At 42.2% G+C, this 24,620-nt stretch overlaps 2 protein-coding genes across 7 annotated transcripts in view; both read right to left on the bottom strand.

Moving 5' to 3' along the window:
* LOC129818459 (E3 ubiquitin-protein ligase TRIM37-like) overlaps positions 1-4,132 on the bottom strand; it is a 47,573-nt gene extending 43,441 nt beyond the window's left edge. The window contains exons 1-4 of one of the 3 annotated variants that reach the window (XM_055874383.1): positions 3,692-4,132; positions 2,797-2,874; positions 756-857; positions 343-383 (exon numbers count right to left, since the gene is read on the bottom strand). In XM_055874383.1, the coding sequence (XP_055730358.1) occupies positions 343-383; positions 756-857; positions 2,797-2,817 (164 nt within the window). In that variant the 5' untranslated portion in view covers positions 2,818-2,874; positions 3,692-4,132. The remainder of the gene's footprint in view (positions 1-342; positions 384-755; positions 858-2,796; positions 2,875-3,691) is intronic. The other 2 variants (XM_055874364.1, XM_055874373.1) reach the window with 2 other exon arrangements.
* A 1,368-nt stretch (positions 4,133-5,500) lies between these two features.
* The window catches only part of rabgef1 (RAB guanine nucleotide exchange factor (GEF) 1), a 40,523-nt gene continuing 21,403 nt past the window's right edge, over positions 5,501-24,620 (bottom strand). For 3 of the 4 annotated variants that reach the window (XM_055874330.1, XM_055874322.1, XM_055874339.1), the window contains 7 exons: positions 19,562-19,749; positions 17,715-17,881; positions 14,812-14,893; positions 9,969-10,101; positions 9,675-9,766; positions 9,231-9,487; positions 5,501-9,115 (listed from right to left, as the gene is read on the bottom strand). In XM_055874330.1, the coding sequence (XP_055730305.1) occupies positions 8,696-9,115; positions 9,231-9,487; positions 9,675-9,766; positions 9,969-10,101; positions 14,812-14,893; positions 17,715-17,881; positions 19,562-19,749 (1,339 nt within the window). In that variant the 3' untranslated portion in view covers positions 5,501-8,695. Of the gene's footprint in view, positions 9,116-9,230; positions 9,488-9,674; positions 9,767-9,968; positions 10,102-14,811; positions 14,894-17,714; positions 17,882-18,221; positions 18,243-18,603; positions 18,694-19,561; positions 19,750-24,620 lie in introns of all 4 variants that reach the window. The other variant, XM_055874349.1, reaches the window with a different exon arrangement.

Genomic DNA, 24,620 nt, shown 5'->3' with positions numbered 1-24,620 from the left:
TCAATTAAGACCTAGACAACCAGGTGAGGGGAGTTCTTTACTAATTAGTGACGTTACTTCATTAATCAAGTACAAGGGAGGAGCGAAAACATGCAAACATTCTGCCTTCCTGGGAATGAGTTTGACAAGTGGCCTAGGTCTTTCCAAAAACATCTAATCAAACAATATAGCCAAAGGAAGTTACATACAGATCTTCAAGTTTAGTATACCTTCAAGAATTTTTCAAGCAAGACTTCTTTAAAAACGTGTTTCTTTTATCAGCATGAATTGATACTGGCACTAGAATTTATCCGGGGTCACAACCCCTACTTTGAATACTACTACAGTAGTAGGAGGGCTTACCGACAGTGTGGGCATTGGGCTCTCTGCTCAGTCAACCAGCGCTGTTAATGGGAGAGGTTACATTACAGCATTGCAGATGAGGTTGTATAGATTTCTACAAGATTCCTAACACCCATGACCGCATTCATTTACTATATTTCTAGCCTGACAGTTCAATGTAAACACTAATGAGAATGTTCTATACTTTAATCATTTGGAAAATTTAAAGTGGAATTTTGGATTTCTCTGGTAAACAAGAATAGTAGTTTCATAAAGCTTCTGCTTAATTCACCAATGCTGTGAGTTGTAAGCATGATAGTCCGAACAGAGACTTTTTAACGTGCATTGTTGTAGATTTCTCCCTCACAACCCAGCTGTGCAGTTACGCTAACGTGCTGGCCTCATTGCCCGTGGCGACATGTCATGAGACTCACCCGTATGCAGCTGAAACAGCAGAGTTTGGAGCAGTGGGGGCAGAGCCGAGCGTCCCGCAGCTTCTCCATACAGATGAAACAACGAAACACCTCCGCAATACTCTACGTGCAGAGATAGAAGGCTTTTAAATGATCAAAGCAAGACTGGAACTATTATAAATTGACAGGAATCAGTAGGCTCTTGAAATGTGGTGTACGATACATTCAATTAATACAGGCCTAACTTGAAATGTGATATAGGGTATATATTTTGTAAATTGACCTAAGTATACAGAAAATATCAATCAGTGATAAAAACTACCAGCACAATGAGCACAGGGGGGGGGGCTTAGTCATGGACAAGCAAGCAGGAATCAATTCTTATTTGGTACAGTTGAGGCACAAACCAATGTAAATGACTGTCTGGTGGGGTGAGCTATATCACAATCTAATGCAATTGGCATAAGGCCAACGATGGCTGAGAGGAAAAGCTCTAGTCTAGTGATACATCATGAGCTCGGGAGTGCTTCCATCCATCCGCCTGTCAGCTGAGGAGATTTTCTAGTTAGAGCAGTGTGTCTAGTTGTTCACACAAGCAAGTCAGAGATGGGTCGTTATCTAAAGCTACAGTGGGGTAACCAGTGACATACATAATGACAAAGTGAAAACAGGTTTTTTGAAATGTTTGCAAAAGTATTAAAAATAAAAAACATACCTTATTCACATACAATACCAGTCAAAAGTTGACACACCTACTCATTCCAGGGTTTTTATTTTTTACATTGTAGAATAATAGTGAAGACATCAAAACTATGAAATAACACATATGGAATCATGTAGTAACCAAAAAAAGTTTAACATATCCAAATATATTTGAGATTAGAGATTCTTCAAAGTAGCCACCCTTTGCCTTGATGACAGCTTTGAACTCTCTTGGCATTCTCTCATCCAGCTAATATAGTCCTATTTGGTAAAAGACCAAGTCCATATTATGGCAAGAACAACTCAAATAAGCAAAGAGAAACAACAGTCCATCATTACTATAAGACATGAAGGTCAGTCAAAGTGCAGTTGCAAAAACCATCAAGCTCTATGATGAAACTGGCTCTCATGAGGATCGCCACAGGAAAGGAAGACCCAGAGTTACCTCTGCTGCAGAGGACAAGTTCATTAGAGTTACCAGCCCAAATAAATGCTTCACAGAGTTCAAGTAACAGACACATCTCAACAATCAGAGACTGCGTGAATCAGGCCTTCATGATAGAATTGCTGCAAAATAATCACTACTAAAGGACACCAATACAAAGAAGAGACTTGCTTGGGCCAAGAAACACAAGCAATGGACATCAGACCTGTGGAAATCTGTCCATTGGTCTGATGAGTCCAAATTTTAGATTTTTGGTTCCAACCGCTGTGTCTGATGCAGAATAGGTGAACGGATTATCTCCACATGTGTGGTTCCCACAGTGAAACATGGAGGTGTGATGATGTGGGGTGTTTTGCTGGTGACACATTCAGTGATTTATTTAGAATTCAAGGCACACTTAACCAGCATGGCAACCACAGGACTCTGCAGTGATACTCCATCCCATCTGGTTTGCGCTTAGTAGGAGTATCATTTGCTTTTCAACAGGACAATGAACCAACACACCTCAAGGCTGTGTAAGGGATATTTGACCAAGAAGGAGAGTGATGGAGTGCTGCATCAGATGAGCTGGCCTCCACAATCACCCGACCTCAACCCAATTGGGATGAGTTGGACCGAGAGCGAAGGAAAGCAGCCAACTCCTTCAAGACTGTTGGAAAAGCATCCCCCATGAAGCTGGTTGAGTGAATGCTACGAGGGCACAAAGCTGTCATCAAGGCAAAGAATCTAAACTCTATTCTGATTTGTTTGACACTTATTTGGTTACTATATGATTCCATGTGTTATTTCAGTGTTGATGTCTTCACTATTATTCTACAATGTAGAAAATAGTACAAATAAAGAAAAAACCCTTGAATGAGTAGGTGTTCAAACGTTTGACTGGTACTGTATACTTATGTGAAAAATGGACCACACCTCAACACTTTGTTCATCCATCTCAGCTAGTTCAGTTTTCTTCAAGTGGAGGAAATTTGGTGAAATCTCAATCAATACCTATTGTCATGGTGAGAAAGAAAACAGGGGTGTAATCATTAGTCCAAACAGTTGCACTTCGCAACAAAAACGAATTTCTATTTGACAAATTCCGGTTGGCTCCATCCCTGTTTCGTTCTGTTTGTTTATGTTTAAGAATTGGTTTGCAACAGAATCAACGTAATGGATAAGTCGCAGGGTTGCAAAACATTCTCTTTTGTAACGAAAACGAACCCAGCAAACAGGGCGGGAAATAAAGTAATCTGTCCAATAGAAATATTAGTTTTCGATGTTTCCCAACTGTTTGGAGTGTAATCGTTACGCCGATTCTGTTGCGAAACTTTTTGCAGAAACCGTTTATGCCAAACATTCAGGTAGGTCCCTCCCCGTTTCGTTTGGTTCTTAAACGGTAGACTTTCTGTAATGAACACACCCCAGTTGTGTCAAACTAATGCAGATAAAGGTCAGGTAATTTCAAGCGCATGAATGAATGAGTTCATGATTACGGTCTTTCAAACGAATATTGGTGTTCAATAACTTCACGCTGAAAAAAAAAGAGTTTGGCTCTTGTGACTGGTTGGCTAACGTTAAGCAGGTGGTGACTTTGCTAATTAATACTGGTTTCCAAAACTTTGTTGATTATATCCATCTATACACACACACCATTAAAATAATCGTAGTTTGACATGGGGTTGAACAACAAAGCTAGCTAACTAGTAAACATTCAAAAAAAGAGCAAATGAAGTTGTGCATTATGTTATGAGGGCTGATGGCAAATTATAATTCATAGCTAGCGAGTTAGCTAACGTTAGCTAGCTGACTATGCTAGCTATCTTACCTTCTCATATGCTTGCTAGATAGCTAACTGGCTTAGCTATTTCTTCTTTCTTCAAAAAGGCATTGATAACCGCGCTGAAGATACACGCCGAAGTTCCACTATTATTTTGGATGGGTGGAATTGGTTAACTAGCTTGCTAGTTAGCGTCAGCTAGCCTGATTCCTAACATCCACTGACTAATAAACTAATTAGTATCGAGCTTACTTGACCTAGCTAGCAGCTAAATTTCCTCAGCTGTAAATATCGAATTCATACAGTAAATGCAGGCTTCATTCAATGATACATTTGAACGCAAGACTAGACATCGTTTTTGCAATCCGTGACTATTCATATTTCTTCCATGATGCAGGCTATATCATCTGCTGCAGCTACATATCACCATTGGAGACCATTCCCCTGTTTATCGCGAGCTCTTCGGATATTGCTTAAACCAATGTAAAAGCGGTGGAAGGTGGGACGTTTGTAAATTATCCAATGGGCAATGGCCCATATAGCTGAGAAGGTAAGGCAACACACCCATTTTCTTATCGTATATTCCCGAACACACCACTGATTTTGAAAAACAATTTGAGGTTCAAAAAAATAAAATTCTGTGACTATGGTAATTTCCAGTGATGTAATTACATATGTTATAAAAACTATCTCCATAAGAAATTGGGGAGACAAACAGTAACACAAAATGTGAAATTGAAAACCTCTTATTCTCACCATTGCAAGTGCATAATCAAAGTTAATTATCAACTATGCCATGCTTAAAACTGTACTGAAATGTGGACTTTCCACTGAAAATACCTTATTCTGAAGCATCATTTGGACCCGAGTGAGAAATTGACCCACATACTAAATATAGAACGCCCGGAGAGAGTTCCCTTCAGTGAAGTTGCCTTCTCTGGATGTGGGGACAAATTAATGAGCAATTTGTTATGTCCCCAGTGAACCTGAGTAAATGTAAGTCTTTCATTCAGGCTAGCCCCATCGAGACACATCCCATTTTCAGCAGGATCCGCTGGTATCAAGCCTGGCTGCCTAGCTAACCACTGTGAACCTTGATGAATATAGGCATCCATAGACACATATAACAAAAGTACATCTGAATTTTTATCCATTTTCTCCTTTCCTCCACCTGTTGTGATCTGAAAACATGTGATAGGTGAAAGCAATATTGTGGACACCTGCAGGCAATCTACATACACATGTGACCTGTCCTATTCTATTAGATCAATGCAGATGAGGACAAGAGACTTGGAGAAAGAGGCACATACGACTACAATATGTATTAATCATGTCCTCTCTCCTCACTTTCATATATATAGGGCTCCAGAGCAGCCACTATTAAATAGTCATTGCTAGAAACAAAAAACACATCTTAAAAGTTCTACCTAAGACACACAATTTGATAATGCTAATGTCCAGTGAGCTTTTCTACTGTTACAGTACAGCTTTTCTTAGACATTTGGTGTCAATGAATTTCCAGCACAAATTCAGAGGCTGAATGTCAAAATGTAGCTTAATCCAACCGTACGCATTTTCTGGAGAGGATTCTCAGAATTGGGATATGGTTCCAAAGTAACCCTGACTGCTGTGCAGTGCCCCATCCGATCTGCTTTAGCACAACTCTGGTCAACATTTTCACCACAAGATGTCAGTAGCAAGTCATTTGCAGCAGGCAATGCAGACTACTCTACGTGATTTAGGCTTGATTTGAGTGCATTCACTGTTAACGAGCAACAGTTCCAGTAAATTAAATTTGAACAAACATCACCATTATGGGTGGAAATGGTGTGAGGGAGAAAAAATTAACACAGCTGATGGATTTGAAATCCAGGGGTTTATTCATTGAATGGCAATTAATACACTGGCAATAGACACTGTAAAACAAGGCTTTTCTTATAAGTTACATGTCCATAATAAAAAGTGATGTGCCATTCAGTTTAAAAGTTGACATAAATATACACATACTTGTTTAGAAATCTCTTAAGAGACCCCTTAGCAGTCAGTCACAGTTGATTACAGTGTTAAAGTAGAGTACCTGTTATGTCTATGTGTAACAGCGGAGTGAGTGATGTTAACACTTTACAACCAGGGGCTTATTCAGGTGATTAAAACGTTCAATGGATTGCTGATAGAAAACTCATGTAATAGAGCAAACACCATGCGGTAATCAGATTGAACCGTTAAGAAGTGTCCCTTCTGCATTGTTCTGAGTGTTTCGCCCTACTGAACATTCCCCAGGTATCATCCATATTTCACGATTACATTATGATATACAACATGCCACCTCCATGTATCAGCAGTTCACTGGCATTTTGTACATAACACAGTAACCTGCGTCTTGGTTAACTTCAGGTTTCACAGATTGTACCACTATCTGAAGAATAAACTTAGGATGGTGCTCCCAGATCTGGTGCAAAATGGAAAAGAAGCGTATTAACTGAAAGTCCTCTAATAATCCTTTGTTTCACTAGACTGGCATCCTCTTAAATATTTTACAACCGTTTGAATGTGATTATAATGAAATTAAAGGGCCACATATTTTAGCAAGCTTATTGATACGTTCTCATGTTTAGCTTAAGTAGTACCATTGCCTTGTTTCTTTTATTTTTTTTACAGCCAGATAATTCTGCACCATCAAAATCACAAAACAAATTAGAAATATAGCAGGTCGATTCTAGCCCAGCGGAAGATCATTCTGGCAATTCTCACATAGGAACTTCATTGGGAGGAAGGATGTTTGACATGCTTTTTACATTTGTATCGCAAAACATTTTTGAGAAAATCATGAAAGTGGCCAGTTTAGGCCCTTTTTAGACCTATACATGCCTCCTGTAAGACCCTATGATCTGTGAACAGTACATGATACAGACATCTTGATGCCATTATACTCTTTATAGTGTGATCCATTATATGGAGTATATCTAGATTCTGAAATACACTTTCACATCAATTTATTAAACATGAAAAAATATTAATGAATATCTCAACTCCACTTTTGATTTCTTATTTTTAAACATATTGTTTGTAACAATATACTCTTCAAACATCACATTTCCAGAGTGACTCTCTGCTACTGTTAAAGAAATTATACATTTTACATAGAAATTGACATTATAGGTCATTAACCAATCTCATCCCTCCTTTAGGCTTGCACATTTATTAAATCACCAACAGGTAGAGTTCCCTTTAAATCCATTTTTCCTCATTCACTATGTTGGTGGTGCTCAAAATGTATTATTACTTCAGAATTAGCAGAGAGCCCACTCTGGAAATGTGATGTACTTGTAGTGTATATTGTTCCAAACAATATGTCTCCAAATGAACACAATCAAAGGGTAGTTTTGAGATAGTTATAATAGTATTTGTAATGTTGAATAAATGAATGTGAACATTTGTATTTCAGAATCTAGACATACTCCATATAATGGATCACACTATAACGAGTATAATGGCATCAAGATGTTGTCTGTATCATGTACTGTTCACAGATCATAGGGTCTTACAGGAGGCATGTACAGCGTAGGTATAAAGAGGGCCTAAAATGGCCACTTTCACCATGATAAAAAAATGGTTTGTGATACAAATGTAAAAAGCTTGCTAAACATCCTTCCTGTCAATGAAGTTACTATGTGAGAATTGCCAGAACAACCTGAGAACAATATTTTCTGCTTCCGCTGACTTGGAATCGCCCAGCAGCAGTGCACCAAGGAAACAATTAAAAAGTATTTGTTCAAGTTACAAATTAATTGAGGAGTGTTATGTGCTCGGCCTCTCATAATACCATAGGTCGTAATTGTTTATCAAACATTAACGTGTTAAAAAGCTAACTTCCCCAATAATATTGTTATCCCCAACTAATACATATTATGTACCTGGGAGAAGAAATTCCCTTTTAATAGATTGTTAATTTAGGAACATTCAGGATAATTTCCCTATTGTAGTACACATTGTAGTTTACAGCATCAGCGCCATGGTTCAACTATCAACAAAAAAAAGTATTGCCTTGCGATTCCATGGTATAACAAGAAGCATGCTTCTGCATTACTATGCCTCATGGGCATCCTACATGAGAGTAACAGGAGTTTTCCTGGTCAGATCACATCATCAAGAAAAAGGTCCTTCAATACATACATTAAGAGCTCTTATACTGACACATAGTTGAGATATAAAATTAACAAGAGAAGTTAAAGTACCTTACCTACCTAGTTCATACTTTTCTGATGATTAAGCGCTCTATATTACCAATACAAATATTAGCTGAGACCACTCATTGGGGCATAATCACATAAGAACCAGTTTAAGACCTTTGGTTTTGGATGAAACGCATCCCTTTTCCCCCCATTGCGCACAATTAGCCTACACCCTGGTCCCTTGCTGGAGACTCAAGAAGGCTAGGAGCAAAGCACATGCAAGCAGATTATACAATTCTGCAGAGTGCATACTGCAAGATGCAGAAGTCAGCGTTTCCCAAATTCAGCAGCAGCTATCTAAAAATACATAACCCTTTCCTCGGCACTACAAGCTGGAGAAGTAATCTTACAGTATCAAGATGTGCCATCTGGGTCTGTGCAGCGGGGGTGTAGAGGATTACAGACTAGGGCCGAATACCAACTCCGCCATACATAGTGTGAGGCCATCTGATTTGAAGAGGTCTGGTCTAAAAGGAGTATGTGTATGCAGGAGCATTGTTTTTGCTTGGCTCTATTTCAGTCCCTCAACTCTTTTCCTCAAACTTAGTCCACCCTTTTGATCTATTAATGCTTAATTTAACCAGGCTGAGATAGCATTCACAGATCTTACTATCAGGAAAGGGTCTAGGGGCCAAAATGGACCCAAAGCCTACTTGGCTTACAGTATGTGAGAATGTTTAAAAGCGTAGCAGTGGAGACAGGAGGTGGCTACCACTTCCTGAACCTCACCAAAGTGAAGAGCCAATGACGTCTCAAGACATTAGAGAGGCGCAGTCATTTGTTCAAGAAGCCCTTTGTTGCCTCCGATTCTGCAGAGACATTACCCAGCAAACACCTGGGGCGTCAGTGGTGGCGGCAGCCGGTCGTTTTCCACGTTGTCTGAGTCAATGGCGGAGGGAGTGGGCAGGCGGATCTCCAGTGGGTACTTCTCCAGGATCTCCTGCACCTCTCGCTCCACAGTCTCTTGCCAGGTGATCAGGTCTCTCTGCAGGCTCTGCACCCCCTCCAGAACCCTGTCTTGTCGGCTCCCCAGGCCAGACAGGAGGTCCAGGTTCTGGTAGACCTGGGATAGGGCGGGACTGGAGGTGGCAGAACCAGTAGGAGGGTCCACCTGGGGCCAGCCGCTGTCTGCCTCAGGCCTGCGAGGAGAGGCCTGGCCCGACATGTACCGCTCAAAGTCCTCGGGGTCCAAGTTGAGAGACTGGGCGTCCAGTTTCTCGATGAAGGCAACTGCACAGCACTAAACAGAGAAAGGACACATGAGGTGAGCTATGAACAAAAAGTGTGTGTGCTTGGTTCTCATCAACTTGGTGTGGGCATGAGGGAGTGGTGTGAGGTGGCACAAAGACAGGTACCAGGTTAGTGAAGTAGTATCCGTCCTCTCCAGTCATGAGCCTGCTGGGGTTGCAGAAGCGGGTGATGTACTGGATGTTGGACTGCAGGCGTGGCGGGTTGGCCTTCAGCACGATGTAGATCAGGGTGGGCAGGAAGTCGTCGGCCGAGGCTGGCTCGCTCTTTGTGATCTTGATGGCGCTGAAGATGTGCTTGCTGCAGCGCGTGATGCACGCTAGCTTGTCCCGGGGTACCCGCTTGGAGTCCATCTCGATGACATCTGTGACGCGACACACACAATTCACAATCCGTCCACACTAACAAGATTTCCTTAACAAAGTTTATAAATGTTTTTACAACCGACTTATAGCAAACTAAAGGCAACACCCTGCAGTATCCTCAAACCACACTACCCATGTTTTGGTTGAGTCCTAATGGGGTCCAGTGTGACACCATCAATAACTCACCTGTTATGGCTTTAACCACGTTGTCTGAAACCTCTGGGATCTCCTCATCCACTGGCACACAAAGCATCTGAATGTCCACCCAGTGTAACGCCCTGTACAACACAGTGCCGTGGGTGAGAGAGACACCCACCGTGCCACCAACACCCACAGAGACAGACACGCAAAAGGGGCATTACCACCCACAGTGATATAGTCACATAATAACATGCATCTCTCTGTCCACAGTGGCAAATATCCCAACACACAAGCACAGATTAAACTGCCTGTCCTCAGACAGGATATGGTAGTCCTTACCGTATCCGGTTCTGAGTGGCCAGGTCTTTCTCCTCATCATCTGTGGTCTCGGGGCAGAAGACACTCTTATACAGGCGTGTCATAATGTACTTCTCCACCTCATCCATCACTCGCTCCACACGCTCTGAAGAGCCTGGAGGGAAGAGACACCCCATGAGGCTTTACTTTGGTCTTCATTACATCTAGCTTACATATAAACATTGTACAGTTGATACTATGGTAAAGTACATTAGCTTTATGCCTATGTAGCACACAGTGAGGAACAGATGAGTCATGCAAACATTCTACACATCAAAGATCAAAGTATCTATTTGGTCTAAAGGCCTGACATCTCACAAAAACGTTTCCCATATCAGTCAATGAGGACCAAGAGATAGGACTTTAAATCCTTTCTCTCATATCAAAGGCTAAAGTCAACAGGCTTATCAGTCATTCCTTTTGTCCTCATTGGCCTCATGGGGAAGTGCTTAGACATCACTTGTATTAGTGTCAGAGGCATAGGCAGAAATTGCTGTGTGGCTGGGCCTGAGTAAAAGTGACTGGGCCAACATTTTCTAGCAAAAATACCCAGACATCAGTGGTGTAGTCATGGTGTATGGAGAAGTAGGCATATTCAAATTTTGCCAAATTTCCCAAACAGTCTGCCTGGCAAATGAAAAGTGCCCTGTGTGAAAAATTATATGAGAAGCAGATGTAGGCTACTCAATGACCTAAAAGCATGGCAATGTGAAACACATCAACCATCATATCCAGAATTAAATAATAGGCCTATCCCTTATTGCTGATATGTTAAGCAAAGGGACCAGATAAGGATGGAGGTAAGAAATGGAACAGATTTCTGTGGTGGTGCGTTATATAAGAACGGAATGAGGAGTTCCTACACTTCACAGTAGCTGAAGGCTTGGATACTAGTCGCTGCTGATTAATCTCTGTATTCTGCATTTTGCTAGAGGAGATTTATGTGTTACAAAAATGGGTTAGGCTACATTCAATTCCATACACCATGGTTTCCACATACGGTGCATTTGGAAAATATTCAGACCCCTTCTCTTTTTCCACATTTTATTACCTTACAGCCTTATTCTAAAATGGATTTTAAAAAGTTACAATTCCCCATGACAAAAAATACAGAAGTACCTTACTTAAGTATTCAGACCCTTTGCTATGAGACTCAATTCAGCTCAGGTGCATCCTGTTTCCATTGATCATCCTTGAGATGTTTCTACAACTTGGAGTCCACCTGTGGTAAATTCAATTGATTGGACATGATTTGGAAAGGCACACACCTGTCTATATAAGGTCCCACAGTCGACAGTGCATGTCAGAGCAAAAACCAATCCATGAGGTCAAAGGAATTGTCAGTAGAACTCCAAGACAGGATTGTGTCGAGGCACAGATCTGGGGAAGGGTACCAAAACATTTCTACTGCATTAAAAAGGTCCCCAAGAACACAGTGGCCTTCATCATTAAATGGAAGAAGTTTGGAACCACCAAGACTCTTCCTACAGCTGGCCGCCTGGCCAAACTGAGCAATTGGGGGAAAAAGGCCTTGGTCAGGGAGGTGACAAAGAACCCGGTGGTAAACCTGGCACCATCCCTACGGTGCCAGCATCATGCTGTGGGGAGGTTTTTATGCGGAACGGACTGGGAAACTAGTCTGGATCGAGGGAAAGATGAACAGAGCAAAGTACAGAGAGATCCTTGATGAAAAGCTGCTCCAGAGAGCTCAGGACCTCAGACTGGGGCGAAGGTTCACTTTCCAACAGGACAACGACCCTAAGCACACAGTCAAGACAACGCAGGAGTGGCTTCGGGACAAGTCTCTAAATGTCCTTGAGTGGCCCAGCCAGAGCCCTGACTTGGAACTGATTGAACATCTCTGGAGAGACCTGAAAATAGCTGTGCAACGACGCTCTCCATCCAACCTGACAGAGCTTGAGAGGATCTGCACAGAAGAATGGGAGAAACTCCCCAAATACAGGTGTGTCAAGCTTGCAGCATCATACCCAAGACGACTCGAGGCTGTAATCGCTGCCAAAAGGTACTTCAACAAAGTACTAGGTAAAGGGTCTGAATACTTATGTAAATGTGATATTTCCGTTTTTATTTTTATACATTTGCAAAAATGTCTAAACCTGTTTTTGCTTCGTCATTATGGGGCATTGTTTGAAGATTTAACAATTTAATCAATTTTAGAATAAGCCTGTAACGTAACAAACGTGGAAAGAGTCAAGGGGTCTGAATACTTTCCGAATTCACTGCAATTCTACCCTAATATTACTATTATTGTATAACTTTTCTAGGCTGTATTCTTTGCCACGTGATTTCTGAAGGCTTAGGTCTATAGTCCGTAGAGGAACTGGTGATCGCTACAGGATTGAGTCAGAGCCTTGACCTAAACCTTATAGCCTGTCCCTTGAAGCTCTTCTATCGAGAAGCAAAATAGAGGCTAAACTGTAGAACTCATGAGACATGGGAATAAATGCACAGTTCTCGTTGTGAATGCAAATATCAGGAGTCAAAGCAGAGACCAGAGCTGTCCGGTGCTGAAATATTTTATCTGACTTGCCAAGTTGCATTACCTGTCCGTGGTGCTGAATAAAATAGGCCTATGCCAGGGCTCTTCAACCCTGTTCCTGGAGAGCTACCGTCCTGTAGGTTTGCACTCCAACCCTAATTTAGCACACCTGATTCTAATAATTTTCTGGTCATAAACTGAATTAGGTTTGTTACAACTGGGGTTGGAGTGAAAATCTACAGGGGGGTAGCTCTCCAGGAACAGGGTTGAAGAGCCCTGGCCTATGCTATGGTTTCACACTCACACTTTTCAAATCCATATTATATTTGTGTAGGCAACTTTGTGTATGATTTCTCGATTGTACTACATAATTTATACCCCGTAAAACTCCACTCCACTACTTTGGATACGCATCAGTGGGGATTAAGAAGTGAGTATACGTAACGACCACTGAAAAAGTGGGTATAACCTCCACTACCAGACACATTTAAGTGAACATTTGTGCACACACACAACACGGGATGTAACCAAAAAACACAAATGTCCCTTGACAAACAAGCCCGTTATTATTGCCAAGTAGATAGAGCCAAACTACACAACAACACCGGTGACAAAACAGGCTGACTGTCAGAGTCCGACAGTAAACAAATATATTGAAATACACAACATGTCTATTACCTACACATACCGAGAGAGAGCAAAAGAGAGAGCGAGAAAGAGATTCTAAAGCAGCAGACAAGTGCAGTGATAAAATGTTAAATTATAGGCCTACTGTCAAAAAATACAGATATTGAATGAAGTGTTCAGTCCGACCATCCAACCTTATGAAATAATCAAAATATCAGATCTCCCACTCAAAGGAGCGATCTACAGTACAGGCATAACAGGTGGATTCAGGACCATAGTCAGCGCATCAGCCGGACACCAGCTCTGCACTGGATAGGAATTCCAAACCAACTTTGAAATGTGCAGACTGACTCAAATTAGTGTACTTGCATACAGTTTGTATACTTATGGAAAACATTTTAAAATGTGCATATATTAACATGGGTTTGAATGACAGCCATAGGAATACAGTGGTAGCTATCCAAAATAGTCCTTTAAAATGGTCCTTTGGCCATTTAAGCAACAATACCAACTTTAAAACATTCAGGCTATCCTCACTTCAAATTCTCTCAAACCTTAATAAAAACTAGATTTTGGGGGGGGGGGGGGGGGCAAAAATTACCATACAACTTCATGAATTCAATGCCAATCATAAGAACACAGTGGTAGACATTTCACATGCTACTGCTCTTTAACCATTTCAGCTACAAATTACTAACATAAAAAAAGTATAAACTATAACAATTGAAATGAGCTAATATTTGCATAAAATTACCTGGACCACAGGAAGAGTGCTTTAGCAGTAGCTAATAGGGATCCTAATAAAATAATTATAAACTGGGTGGTTCCAGCCCAGAATGCTGGTTGGCTGACAGCCGTGGTATACGAGACCGTATACCATGGGTATGACAAAACATTTGTTTTTACTTACTGTTTTTACTGCTCTAGTAACCAGTTAATAATAGCAATCAGACACCTCGGGGGTGTGGTATATGGCCAATATACCACGACTAATGGCTGTATCCAGGCACTCGTGCCTAAGAACAGTCCATAGCCGTGGTATATTGGCCATATACCACACCCCCTTGGGCCTTATTGCTTAAATAACCCACCACAATAATAGTAACGCTTGAACCATTCAAGCCAGACACCAAACCAACTTTAACATGTTCAGGCTATTGTATCCTATCAATCAATTGACACTTCAAGACAAGCTTGCAAGTCCACACTTTAGGAAATGTACTTTTCTAGTTACAGTAGTAGTTTCAGCGGTTCCAAGGCACTGCATCTTAGTGCTAGAAGCGTCACTACAGACCTTGGTTCGATTCCAGGCTGTATCACAACAGGCTGTGCTTGGGAGTCCCATAGGGCGGCGCACAATTGGCCCAGCGTCATCTGGGTTAGGTTTTGGCCAGGGTAGGCCGTCATTGTAAATAAGACTTTGTTCTTAACTGACTTGCCTAGTTAAATAAAGGTTAAATCAGTAGATATTTCTACTTGCAAATAAAACCAAAAGGCATTTTGTAAGCCGAAAAGACCAACAGAACACTTTATTGTGCACTAGAACACAGTTAGTTGAAACACATTGGGACTCCGTTTAGTCAATTTTTGTGAATCTATTGAATGCATTGTATTTACATTTTTGTGATGCATTTTGTACAGTGCAAGTATCCCTTTTTGGCTGGTTGAGTCATCATTCTTAATGTTGTTTGAACCTACCTTTAAAATGAGTCATGAGGCGGTCGGACAAATTCTGGTAGAAGTCTTGGACACACTCAGACAGCTCGTCAGCACTCAAGTCCTGAAAAATCAAATGTCATCCCAGGTATTTGTCAATCAATGTCAATGTCTGGACGATATGAGAGGAACTACATACCATAACAACCAAACAAACAAAATTGCATGTTCTAGACAAAATGTGTTACAGCTCGAAATAACTTTTTAACCTCATCACAACAGCTGTTTTTTCTCTGTTTATATAATTTTATTATATTTCTACAAAAGACATACCATAAAAAAAGAGCTTTATACTGAAGGAAATGATAAAGACACTGTTCTGTAAAACTATGTACAACACAACTACTGATTGTGAGAAAGGCTACTACAGCCACAATACATTCTTGTCTAGCCAATAAAAAACAATTTACTTTTTGAAACAAGAGAGAACCTTGGAGTGTTTTGCCATATCAAATAGCAATATTTCATTACAAAACATACACATAAAAGCTATTATTTAATTTGTGCTTTTCAGGGCTGACCTTAGTTGAAAGAACAGAAATACCTACACACTATTGTATATGCCCCCATAGCCACACAGTTTATTGCAAAGTTTCAGCTGGATCAAGACCTTCTGTTTGAAATGTTGTCATAATTTGCACACAAGCATAAATTGTGTAGGTACAGTTGAAGTCGGAAGTTTAAATACACTTAGGTTGGAGTCAAACTCATTTTTCAACCACTCCACAAATTTCTTGTTAACAAACTATAGTTTTGGCAAGTAGGTTAGGACATCTTCTTTGTGCATGACACAAGTAATTCTTCCAACAATTGTTTACAGACAGATTATTTCACTGTATCACAATTCCAGTGGGTCAGAAGTTGACATACACTAAGTTGACTGTGCCCTTAAACAGCTTGTAAAACTCCAGAAAATGTCATGGCTTTAGAAGCTTCTGATTGACTCAAATTATGTCAATTAGCCTATTGGAGGTGTACCTGTGGATGTATTTCAAGGCCTACCTTCAATCTCAGTGCCTCTTTGCTTGATATCATGGGAAAATCAAAAGACATCAGCCAAGACCTCAGGAAAAAAAAATTGTAGACCTCCACATGTCTGGTTCATCCTTGGGAAAAATGTCCAAATCCCTGAAGGTACCACGTTCATCTGTACAAACAATAGTACGCAAGTATAAACACCATGGAACCATGCAGCCGTCATACCGCTCAGGAAGGAGACTCGTTCTGTCTCCTAGAGATGAACATACTGTTGTGCGAAAAGTGAAAATCAATCCCAGAACAACAGCAAAGGACCTTGTGAAGATGCTGGAGGAAACAGGTACAAAAGTATCTATATCCACAGTAAAACGAGTCCTATATCGACCTAACCTGAAAGGCCGCTCAGCAAGGAAGAAGCCACTGCTTCAAAACCGCCATAAAAAAGCCAGACTACGGTTTGCAACTGCACATGGAGATAAAGATCGTACTTTTTGGAGAAATGTCCTCTGGTCTGATGAAACAAAAATAGAACTGTTTGGCCATAATGACCATCGTTATGTTTGGAGGAAAAAGGGGGAGGCTTGCAAGCCGAAGAACACCATCCCAACCGTGAAGCACGGGGGTGGCAGCATCATGCTGTGGGGGTGCTTTGCTGCAGGAGGGACTGGTGCACTTCACAAAACAGATGGCATCATGAGGGAGGAAAATGGTGGATATATTGAAGCAACATCTCAATAGATGGCATCATGAGGAAGGTAAATGATGTGGATATATTGAAGCAACATCTCGAGACATCAGTCAGAAAGTTAAAGCTTGGTCGCAAATGGGTCTTGCAAATGGACAATGACCCCAAGCATACTTCCAAAATTGTGGCAACATGGCTTAAGGACAACAAAGTCAAGGTATTGGAGTGGCCATCACAAAGCCCTGACCTCAATCTTATAGAACATTTGTGTGCAGAACTGAAAAAGCATGTGCAAGCAAGGAGGCCTACAAACCTGACTCAGTTACACCAGCTCTGTCAGGAGGAATGGGCCAAAATTCACCCAACTTGTTTTTATTTTTTATCCCATTTTCTCCCCAATTTTCGTGGTATCCAATCGCTAGTAATTACTACCTTGTCTCATCGTTACAACTCCCGTACGGGCTCGGGAGAGACGAAGGTCGAAAGCCATGCGTCCTCCGAAGCACAACCCAACCAGCCGTACTGCTTCTTAACACAGCGTGCCTCCAACCCGGAAGCCAGCCGCACCAATGTGTCGGAGGAAACACTGTGTACCTGGCCCCCTTGGCTGGCGCGCACTGCGCCCGTCCCGCCACAGGAGTCGCTGGAGCGCGATGAGACAAGGATATCCCTACCGGCCAAACCCTCCCTACCCCGGACGACGCTATGCCAATTGTGCGTCGCCCCACGGACCTCCCGGTCGCGGCCGGCTGCGACAGAGCCTGGGCGCGAACCCAGAGACTCTGGTGGCGCAGTTAGCACTGCGATGCAGTGCCCTAGACCACTGCGCCACCCGGGAGGCCCACCCAACTTGTTGTGGGAAGCTTGTGGAAGGCTACCCGAAACGTTTGACCCAAGTAAAACAATTTAAAAGGCAATGCTATCAAATACTAATTGAGTGTATGTAAACTTCTGACCCACTAGGAATGTGATGAAAGAAATAAAAGCTAAAATAATTCTCTACTATTATTCTGACATTTCACATTCTTAAAATAAAAAGTGGTGATCCTAACTGACCTAAGACGGGGAATTGTTACTAGGAAAAACTGAGTTTAAATCTATTTGGCTAAGGTGTATGTAAACCTCTGACTTCAACTGTATATCTATTCCTTTCAGATATCGTTTTGTACCCTGCACGTTTAAAAAATCAATGAATAAGCATTCAGACTCATTTTCAACTGACCTTTTTGTTGGCCATGATCTCGATGAAGGCTCGGCTCTGCTTGTGGACCTCACGGCCGGGCTTATGCAGGGTCTTCAGGAAGTCCACAAAGTCTCTGGAGACGCGGTCCGTCTCAATGCTTGACTGGCGGCTGATGGAGGGGCTGGGGGTCTTGCCCTCCTGGTTCTCTGATGGGGGGGGGGACACCATGACATGTGTTACTCTTAATGTTACGCCATACCTTCCTCTTCATGGTTGCCCTCACTAACTGACTGAACCTCAGGTAAAGAAGGTAACCTGTCAGAAGGGTGCATCTTTACATAAGAGCTGAGAAGAGGTCAGGAAAACAGACTCAAATATGAAATCAACAGTATTGCGTCCCAACTACAAATAAACAGATACTTTAGAACTGCTTTTGCTGATCAGGTTGTAAGAACACATTGTTGGCAGTTTCAGGGACACAGTCAGTTTTGTCATCTATTCTGTAGAAGTGTATCTACAACTACAGAGAGAATGACAGATACCCACCTCTGAGTCTTGCCACCAGTGCTGCCAGTATAATGACCATACGCAAGAGGAGGACAGTGAGATAATGAACTTTATGAACAACATGAAAAAGGGACTCGTTGAACACACACACACACGTCTGCCCACTACACATCAAATAAACTCAAAACCAACCGGAGCAGTGGAGTCACTTTGATGGACAGGTCTCTCAGCCAATCAGACTGAGCGGGTGCTACTATGGTGAGACTATTGGTACATCTTAATGCTACCTGGTTGGAGGGTAATTATAAGTCGACTACACTAGTTAAGGCCTTATGGTTTTCTAGTTGGTTTTAAAACTACAGGGATTAAAATGGGAGCGCTATCCAATGCAAATCTCCTCTCCAATGGTAGGAATGATTACCTTCGGTGGGAGAGCCCATTTCCCAAGGGGGAGTAAACATTCCTCTCCAGTCCCTGAGGCCTGTCAGCTTCTCCTCTCCCACAGTGGGGGCTGAGAATGAGATGGTAGGGCCAAGTTGGGCCGCAGGGCAAACAGGGATGAAGGGTACCAGAATGGCATACAAGAGAGAATGGGTACATGGGATTTGAGAGAGGTGGGTGAAGGTGGAATGGGTATGGAGAATAATGGATGACAATAAATTCATGAATCAACAAACACTGGCGATGACAGAAGTGTGGAATGAAGGGATCAGACAAGATGGAGAAAGAGAGGGGTTGTTTGGTTTGGGACCATTATGTTAGGATGAGGGTATCAATGAGATAGAAGGAAATGGAAAGGATATGGAAAACAGTTAACATGACCTAACACTAGAGAATGGTGCACAGCAGCTATTACTGCAAAGAAAAAGTGAAATCTGATGAGACAAAGTCACAATCTCGACGAGTGATGTGTCAATGACAATCAACCATGATCCCCACACTGAGATAGGGCACCTCTTTGAATGAAGAAAAAAATATTGAAGTCTGCAAAAATAAAGGAACTTTGAAGTTTGCACATTGTTCTCAATACCCTTGGGGCCATTGTACAGATAGGAGCTATGGGAGTTTGCCTAACAGTTAGGCTAATAGAGGGCATCACTAAATAACCCAGGCTATAATAGCCTGTTATGGGCTTGGTAGGCACAGAAGACCTTCAAATCACTAACATGCCCTGCTTTAGAACCTCCGGGGATCACTTCCAAAGAAGTGAGCTGATGAGACAAGTACTAGGCTGATACGCTGGGATGGAAAGTGTGTGTGTGTGTGTGTGTGTCAGAAACTGCACTGGAGAAATACCATTGAGATAACTCAGGCTTTAACGTATCAAAGGGAAAGCAGAACTGTCTTCCGTTTTATAGAGTCAGTCAGGCAGTCAGTACCTTTCTTGGGGGCTGTCCGTGACGAGGGACTAAAGAACTTCTTCACAGTGGTCACCTTGCGCGTCTTCTCATTGGTCTTCTTCTCCTCGAACTTGGAGAAGGGCGCCAGAGAGGCCTGGGGCTGGGACAGGGGCTGAGACTGGGCCCCCTGGATGCTGGCATAGGCAACCTCCTCCTCCCTCTGCAGCCTGAGGTAGACCAGGGGGAACAACTGGTGATTAGACTTTAAGGTATTATTTTTAACTAATGTGTCATAGGTGGCGCGTCCAATAGGCTAGGGAATATGCACATCCAATATGCTAAGCTTGAATTTGCCAAAATTACAGTACCAGTCAAAAGTTGACACAGCTACTCATTCCAGGGTTTCTTTATTTTTACTATTTTCTACATTGTAGAATAATAGTGAAAACATCAAAACTATGAAATAACACACATGGAATCATGTAGTATCCAAACGTGTTATATTTGAGATTCTTCAAAGTAGCCACGCTTTTCTTTGATGACAGCTTTCCACACTCTTGGCATTCTCTCAACCAGCTTCATGAGGTAGTCACCGGGAATTTCAATTAACAGGTGTGCCTTGTTAAAAGTTAATTTGTGGAATGTCTTTCCTTTTTAATGCGTTTGAGCCAATCACTTGTGTTGTGACAAGGTAGGGGTGGTATACAGAAGATAGCACTATTTGGTAAAAGACCAAGTCCATATTATGGCAAGAACTGCTCAAATACGCAAAGAGAAATGACAGTCCATCATTACTTTAAGACATGAAGGTCAGTCAATCAGGAACATTTCAAGAACATTGAAAGTTTCTTCAAGTGCAGTCGCAAAAACCATCAAGCACTGTTGTAACTGGCTCTCATGAGGACCGCCACACGAAAGGAAAACCCAGAGTTACTTCTACTGCAGAGTATAAGTTCATTAGAGTTACCAGCCTCAGAAATTGCAGCCCAAATAAAAGTCAGACACATCAACATCAACTGTTCAGAGGAAACTGCATGAATCAGGCCTTCATGGTCAATTTGCTGCAAAGAAACCACTACTAAAAGGACACCAATAATAAGAAGAGACTTGCTTGGGCCAAGATACACGAGCAATGGACATTAGACCGGTGGAAATCTGTCCTTTTGGTCTGATGAGACCACATTTGAGATTTTTAGGTGAACGGATGATCTCCGTGTGGTTCCCACCATGAAGCATTTATTTAGAATTCAAAGCGCATGGCTACCACAGCATTCTGCAGTGATACGCCATCCCATCTGGTTTAAGCTTAGTGTAACTATCATTTGTTTTTCAACAGGACAATGACCCAACACACCTCCAGGCTGTGTAAGGGCTCTCCACGAAGGAGAGTGATGGAGTGCTTCATCATATGATCTGGCCTCCACAAATAACCCGGCCTCAACCCAATTGAGATGGTTTGGGATGAGTTGGACCGCAGAGTGAAGGAAAAGCAGCCAACAAGTGCTCAGCATATGTGGGAACTCCTTATAGACTATTGGAAAAGCATTCCAGGTGAAGCTGGTTGAGAGAATGCCAAGAGTGTGGAAAGCTGTTATCAAGGCAAAGGGTGGCTACTTTGAAGAATCTCAAATATAAAATCTATTTTGAATTGTTAAACGCTTTTTTGGTTACTACATAATTCCATGTGTTATTTCGTAGTTTTGATGGCTTCACTATTATTCTACAATGTAGAAAATAGTAAAAATAAGAACTCTGGAATGAGTAGGTGTCCAAACTTTTGACTGGTACTGTATATAATTTTTTACTTCAAAGACATAGTTAACAATATTGACGGTATTTAATAACCATTCCGTGACAATTTCCAAATATCCCGTTATATACAGTACATCGCCCATGCCTAATTGGCACTATAGCGGAGAGCATCGGCCATATCTCCGGTGTAATATTTTTTAGGACAATTTCCTCCTCCAAGCTGGATGGATGTCATAGCCTACAATATGTGTCTCCCCTTTTCATAAGCATCAATTAGATGGTTGCATACAAGACAAGGTCGTTTTTATTGATCTCAGTTTGTCAGTGTCAGCAGAGTAGTCTACCCTGTCATTTTTGTGGTATTAAAGATTATGCTATTGTCGCCAGTCATGAAGAGTAGTGTCCTAGAACTGCATAAAATGTTTATAAAAAGGCTAAACATTTCTCGGATCCTCTTTAAAAATGTCCCTCTAGCTGGGTCTGAGCTCTGGATATGTGCAAAGAAAGGAGAAGAAGGGCCTCCCGGGTGGTGCAGTGGTCTAGGGCACTGCATCGCAGTGCTAACTGCGCCACCAGAGTCTCTGGGTTCGCCCCCAGGCTCTGTCGCAGCCGGCCGTGACCGGGAGGTCCGTGGGGCGACGCACAATTGGGCTAGCGTCGTCCGGGTTAGGGAGGGTTTGGCCGGGAGGGATTTCCTTGTCTCATCGCGCTCCAGCGACTCCTGTGGCGGGCTGGGCGCAGTGCGCGCTAGCCAAGGGGGCCAGGTGCACGGTGTTTCCTCCGACACATTGGTGTGGCTGGCTTCCGGGTTGGAGGCGCGCTGTGTTAAAGAAGCAGTGCGGCTTGGTTGGGTTGTGCCTCGGAGGACGCATGGCTTTCGACCTTCGTCTCTCCCGAGCCCGTACGGGAGTTGTAGCGATGAGACAAGATAGTAATTACTAGCGATTGGATACCACGAAAATTGGGGAGAAAAGGGGAGAAAATTTATAAAAAAAGAAATAAAAGAAAAAAGAAAGGAGAAGAAAAGCATAACGGTATTTTTTGTGAACAGTGAGTCAGTTATATACTATTAGCTTAACTAAATCACTATCCAATGTACTCAGCCTACTATTTCACATTGGTCTGCAAATGTGATAGTGCCTTCAGAAAGTATTCATACCCCTTGACTTATTCTACATTTTGTTGTGTTACAGCAGGAGTTAAAAATTGTTTAAATAAAATTTGACATTTAAATTTTTTTTTTTAATTGCACCCATCTACACAAAATGAAAACATGTTTTTAGAAGAAAAAATGTAATTGATTGAAAATTGAATACAGAAAGCTCATTAACAAGTATTCACACCCCTGAGTCAATACTTTGTAGAATCATCTGCCGTGTCTCTGACTGATTAAATGGCAGACTATTTTATCAAATCGATTACCTAACATTTGATTGATTACGTGATTGAATTAAACCAAGCAACAATTAACTCGTAACTAACCTGGGGTACCACGGAAGAGTATTTATAGAGCTGCTGTCTTCCGAATAACCTCAAAGATCTTTCATATCAATAGCAGTCAATCATTAATCAGTTTCATCTGAACGTCGTAAAATTCTTCACGAACCCTGGCAAATAAATTGAATCAGCAATACAAAAATGGGATTAATTATTTATTTACTAAATAATCACACAGAATTACATTTACACAGGATGGATCATACATCGATTACTAATCATGTCATAAAAGAAAAAGTCCCTAGCGTACGAAACCGATATGACGGCTAGTTACACAAAGAAAGGGAGTTGGGTTTGAATCAAAGAGCAGGAAGACTGAGGGACAAAGGAGATTGGGTCTCTGTTGCACCTTGAAGAGCTATGCTACCGTAAATACAGAAACGTATGCATTCTAATAACTGCCCATTCAGAAAAGGAAAATGCAAGACACTCAGCAAAAAAAGAAACATCCCTTTTTCAGGACCCTGTCTTTCAAAGAAATTCCAAATAACTTCACAGATCTTCATTGTAAAGGGCTTAAACACTGTTTCCCATGTTTGTTCAATGATCCATAAACCATTAATGCCCCTGTGGAACAGTCGTTAAGACACTAACAGCTTACAGACGGTAGGCAATTAAGGTCAAAGTTATAAAAACTTAGGACGCTAAAGAGGCCTTTCTACTGACACTGAAAAACACCAAAAGAAAGATCCCCAGGGTCCCTGCTCATCTGTGTGAACGTGCCTTAGGCATGCTGCAAGGAGGCATGAGGACTGCTGATGTGGCCAGGGCAATAAATTGCAATGTCCATACTGTGAGACGCCTAAGACAGCGCTACAGGGAAACAGGATGGACAGCTGATCGTTCTCGCAGTGGCAGACCACGTGTAACAACACCTGCACAGGATCGGTATATCCAAACATCACACCTGCGGGACAGGTACAGGATGGCATCAACAACTGCCCAAGTTACACAAACGCAATGATGGAGGGAATCCACAATTCCTCCATCAGTGCTCAGACTGTCCCCAATAGGCTGAGAGAGGCTGGACTGAGGGCTTGTAGGCCTGTTGTAAGGCAGGTCCTCACCAGACATCACCGGCAACTATGTCACCTATGGGCACAAACCCACCGTCGCTGGACCAGACAGGACTGGCAAAAAGTGCTTTTCACTGACAAGTCGCGGTTTTGTCTCACCAGGGGTGATGGTCAGATTCGCATTTGTCGTCGAAGGAATGAGCGGTACACCGAGGCCTGTACTCTGGAGCGGGATCGATTTGGAGGTCGAGGGTCTGTTATGGTCAGGGGCGGTGTGTCACAGCATCATCGGACTGAGCTTGTTGTCATTGCAGGCAATCAACGCTGTGCATTACAGGGAAGACATCCTCCCTCATGTGGTACCCTTCCTGCAAGCTCACCCTAACATGACCCTCCAGCATGACAATGCCACCAGCCATACTGCTCGTTCTGTGCGTGATGTCCTGCAATACAGGAATGTCAGTGTTCTGCCATGGTCAGCGAAGAGCACGGCTCTCAATCCCATTGAGGACGTCTGGGACCTGTTGGATCGGAAGGTGATGGCCATTCCCCCCAGAAATGTCTGGGAACTTGCATGTGCCTTGGTGGAAGAGTGGGGTAACATCTCACAGCAAGAACTGGCAAATCTGGTGCAGTCCATGAGGAGATGCACTGCAATACTTAATGCAGCTGATTGCCACACCAGATACTTTTGATTTTGACCCCCCCTTTGTTCAGGGACACAATATTCAATTTCTGTTAGTCACATGTCTGTGGAACTTGTTCAGGTGATGTCTTAGTTGTTGAATCTTATGTTCATAGAAATATTTACTCATGTTAAGTTTACTGAAAAT

This window comes from Salvelinus fontinalis, chromosome 2 (genome assembly GCF_029448725.1).
Source record: "Salvelinus fontinalis isolate EN_2023a chromosome 2, ASM2944872v1, whole genome shotgun sequence".
NCBI lineage: Eukaryota > Metazoa > Chordata > Actinopteri > Salmoniformes > Salmonidae > Salvelinus > Salvelinus fontinalis.
The sequence above is the reverse complement of the archived record's forward strand: the minus strand, read 5'-3'. Positions and strand labels throughout refer to the sequence as shown.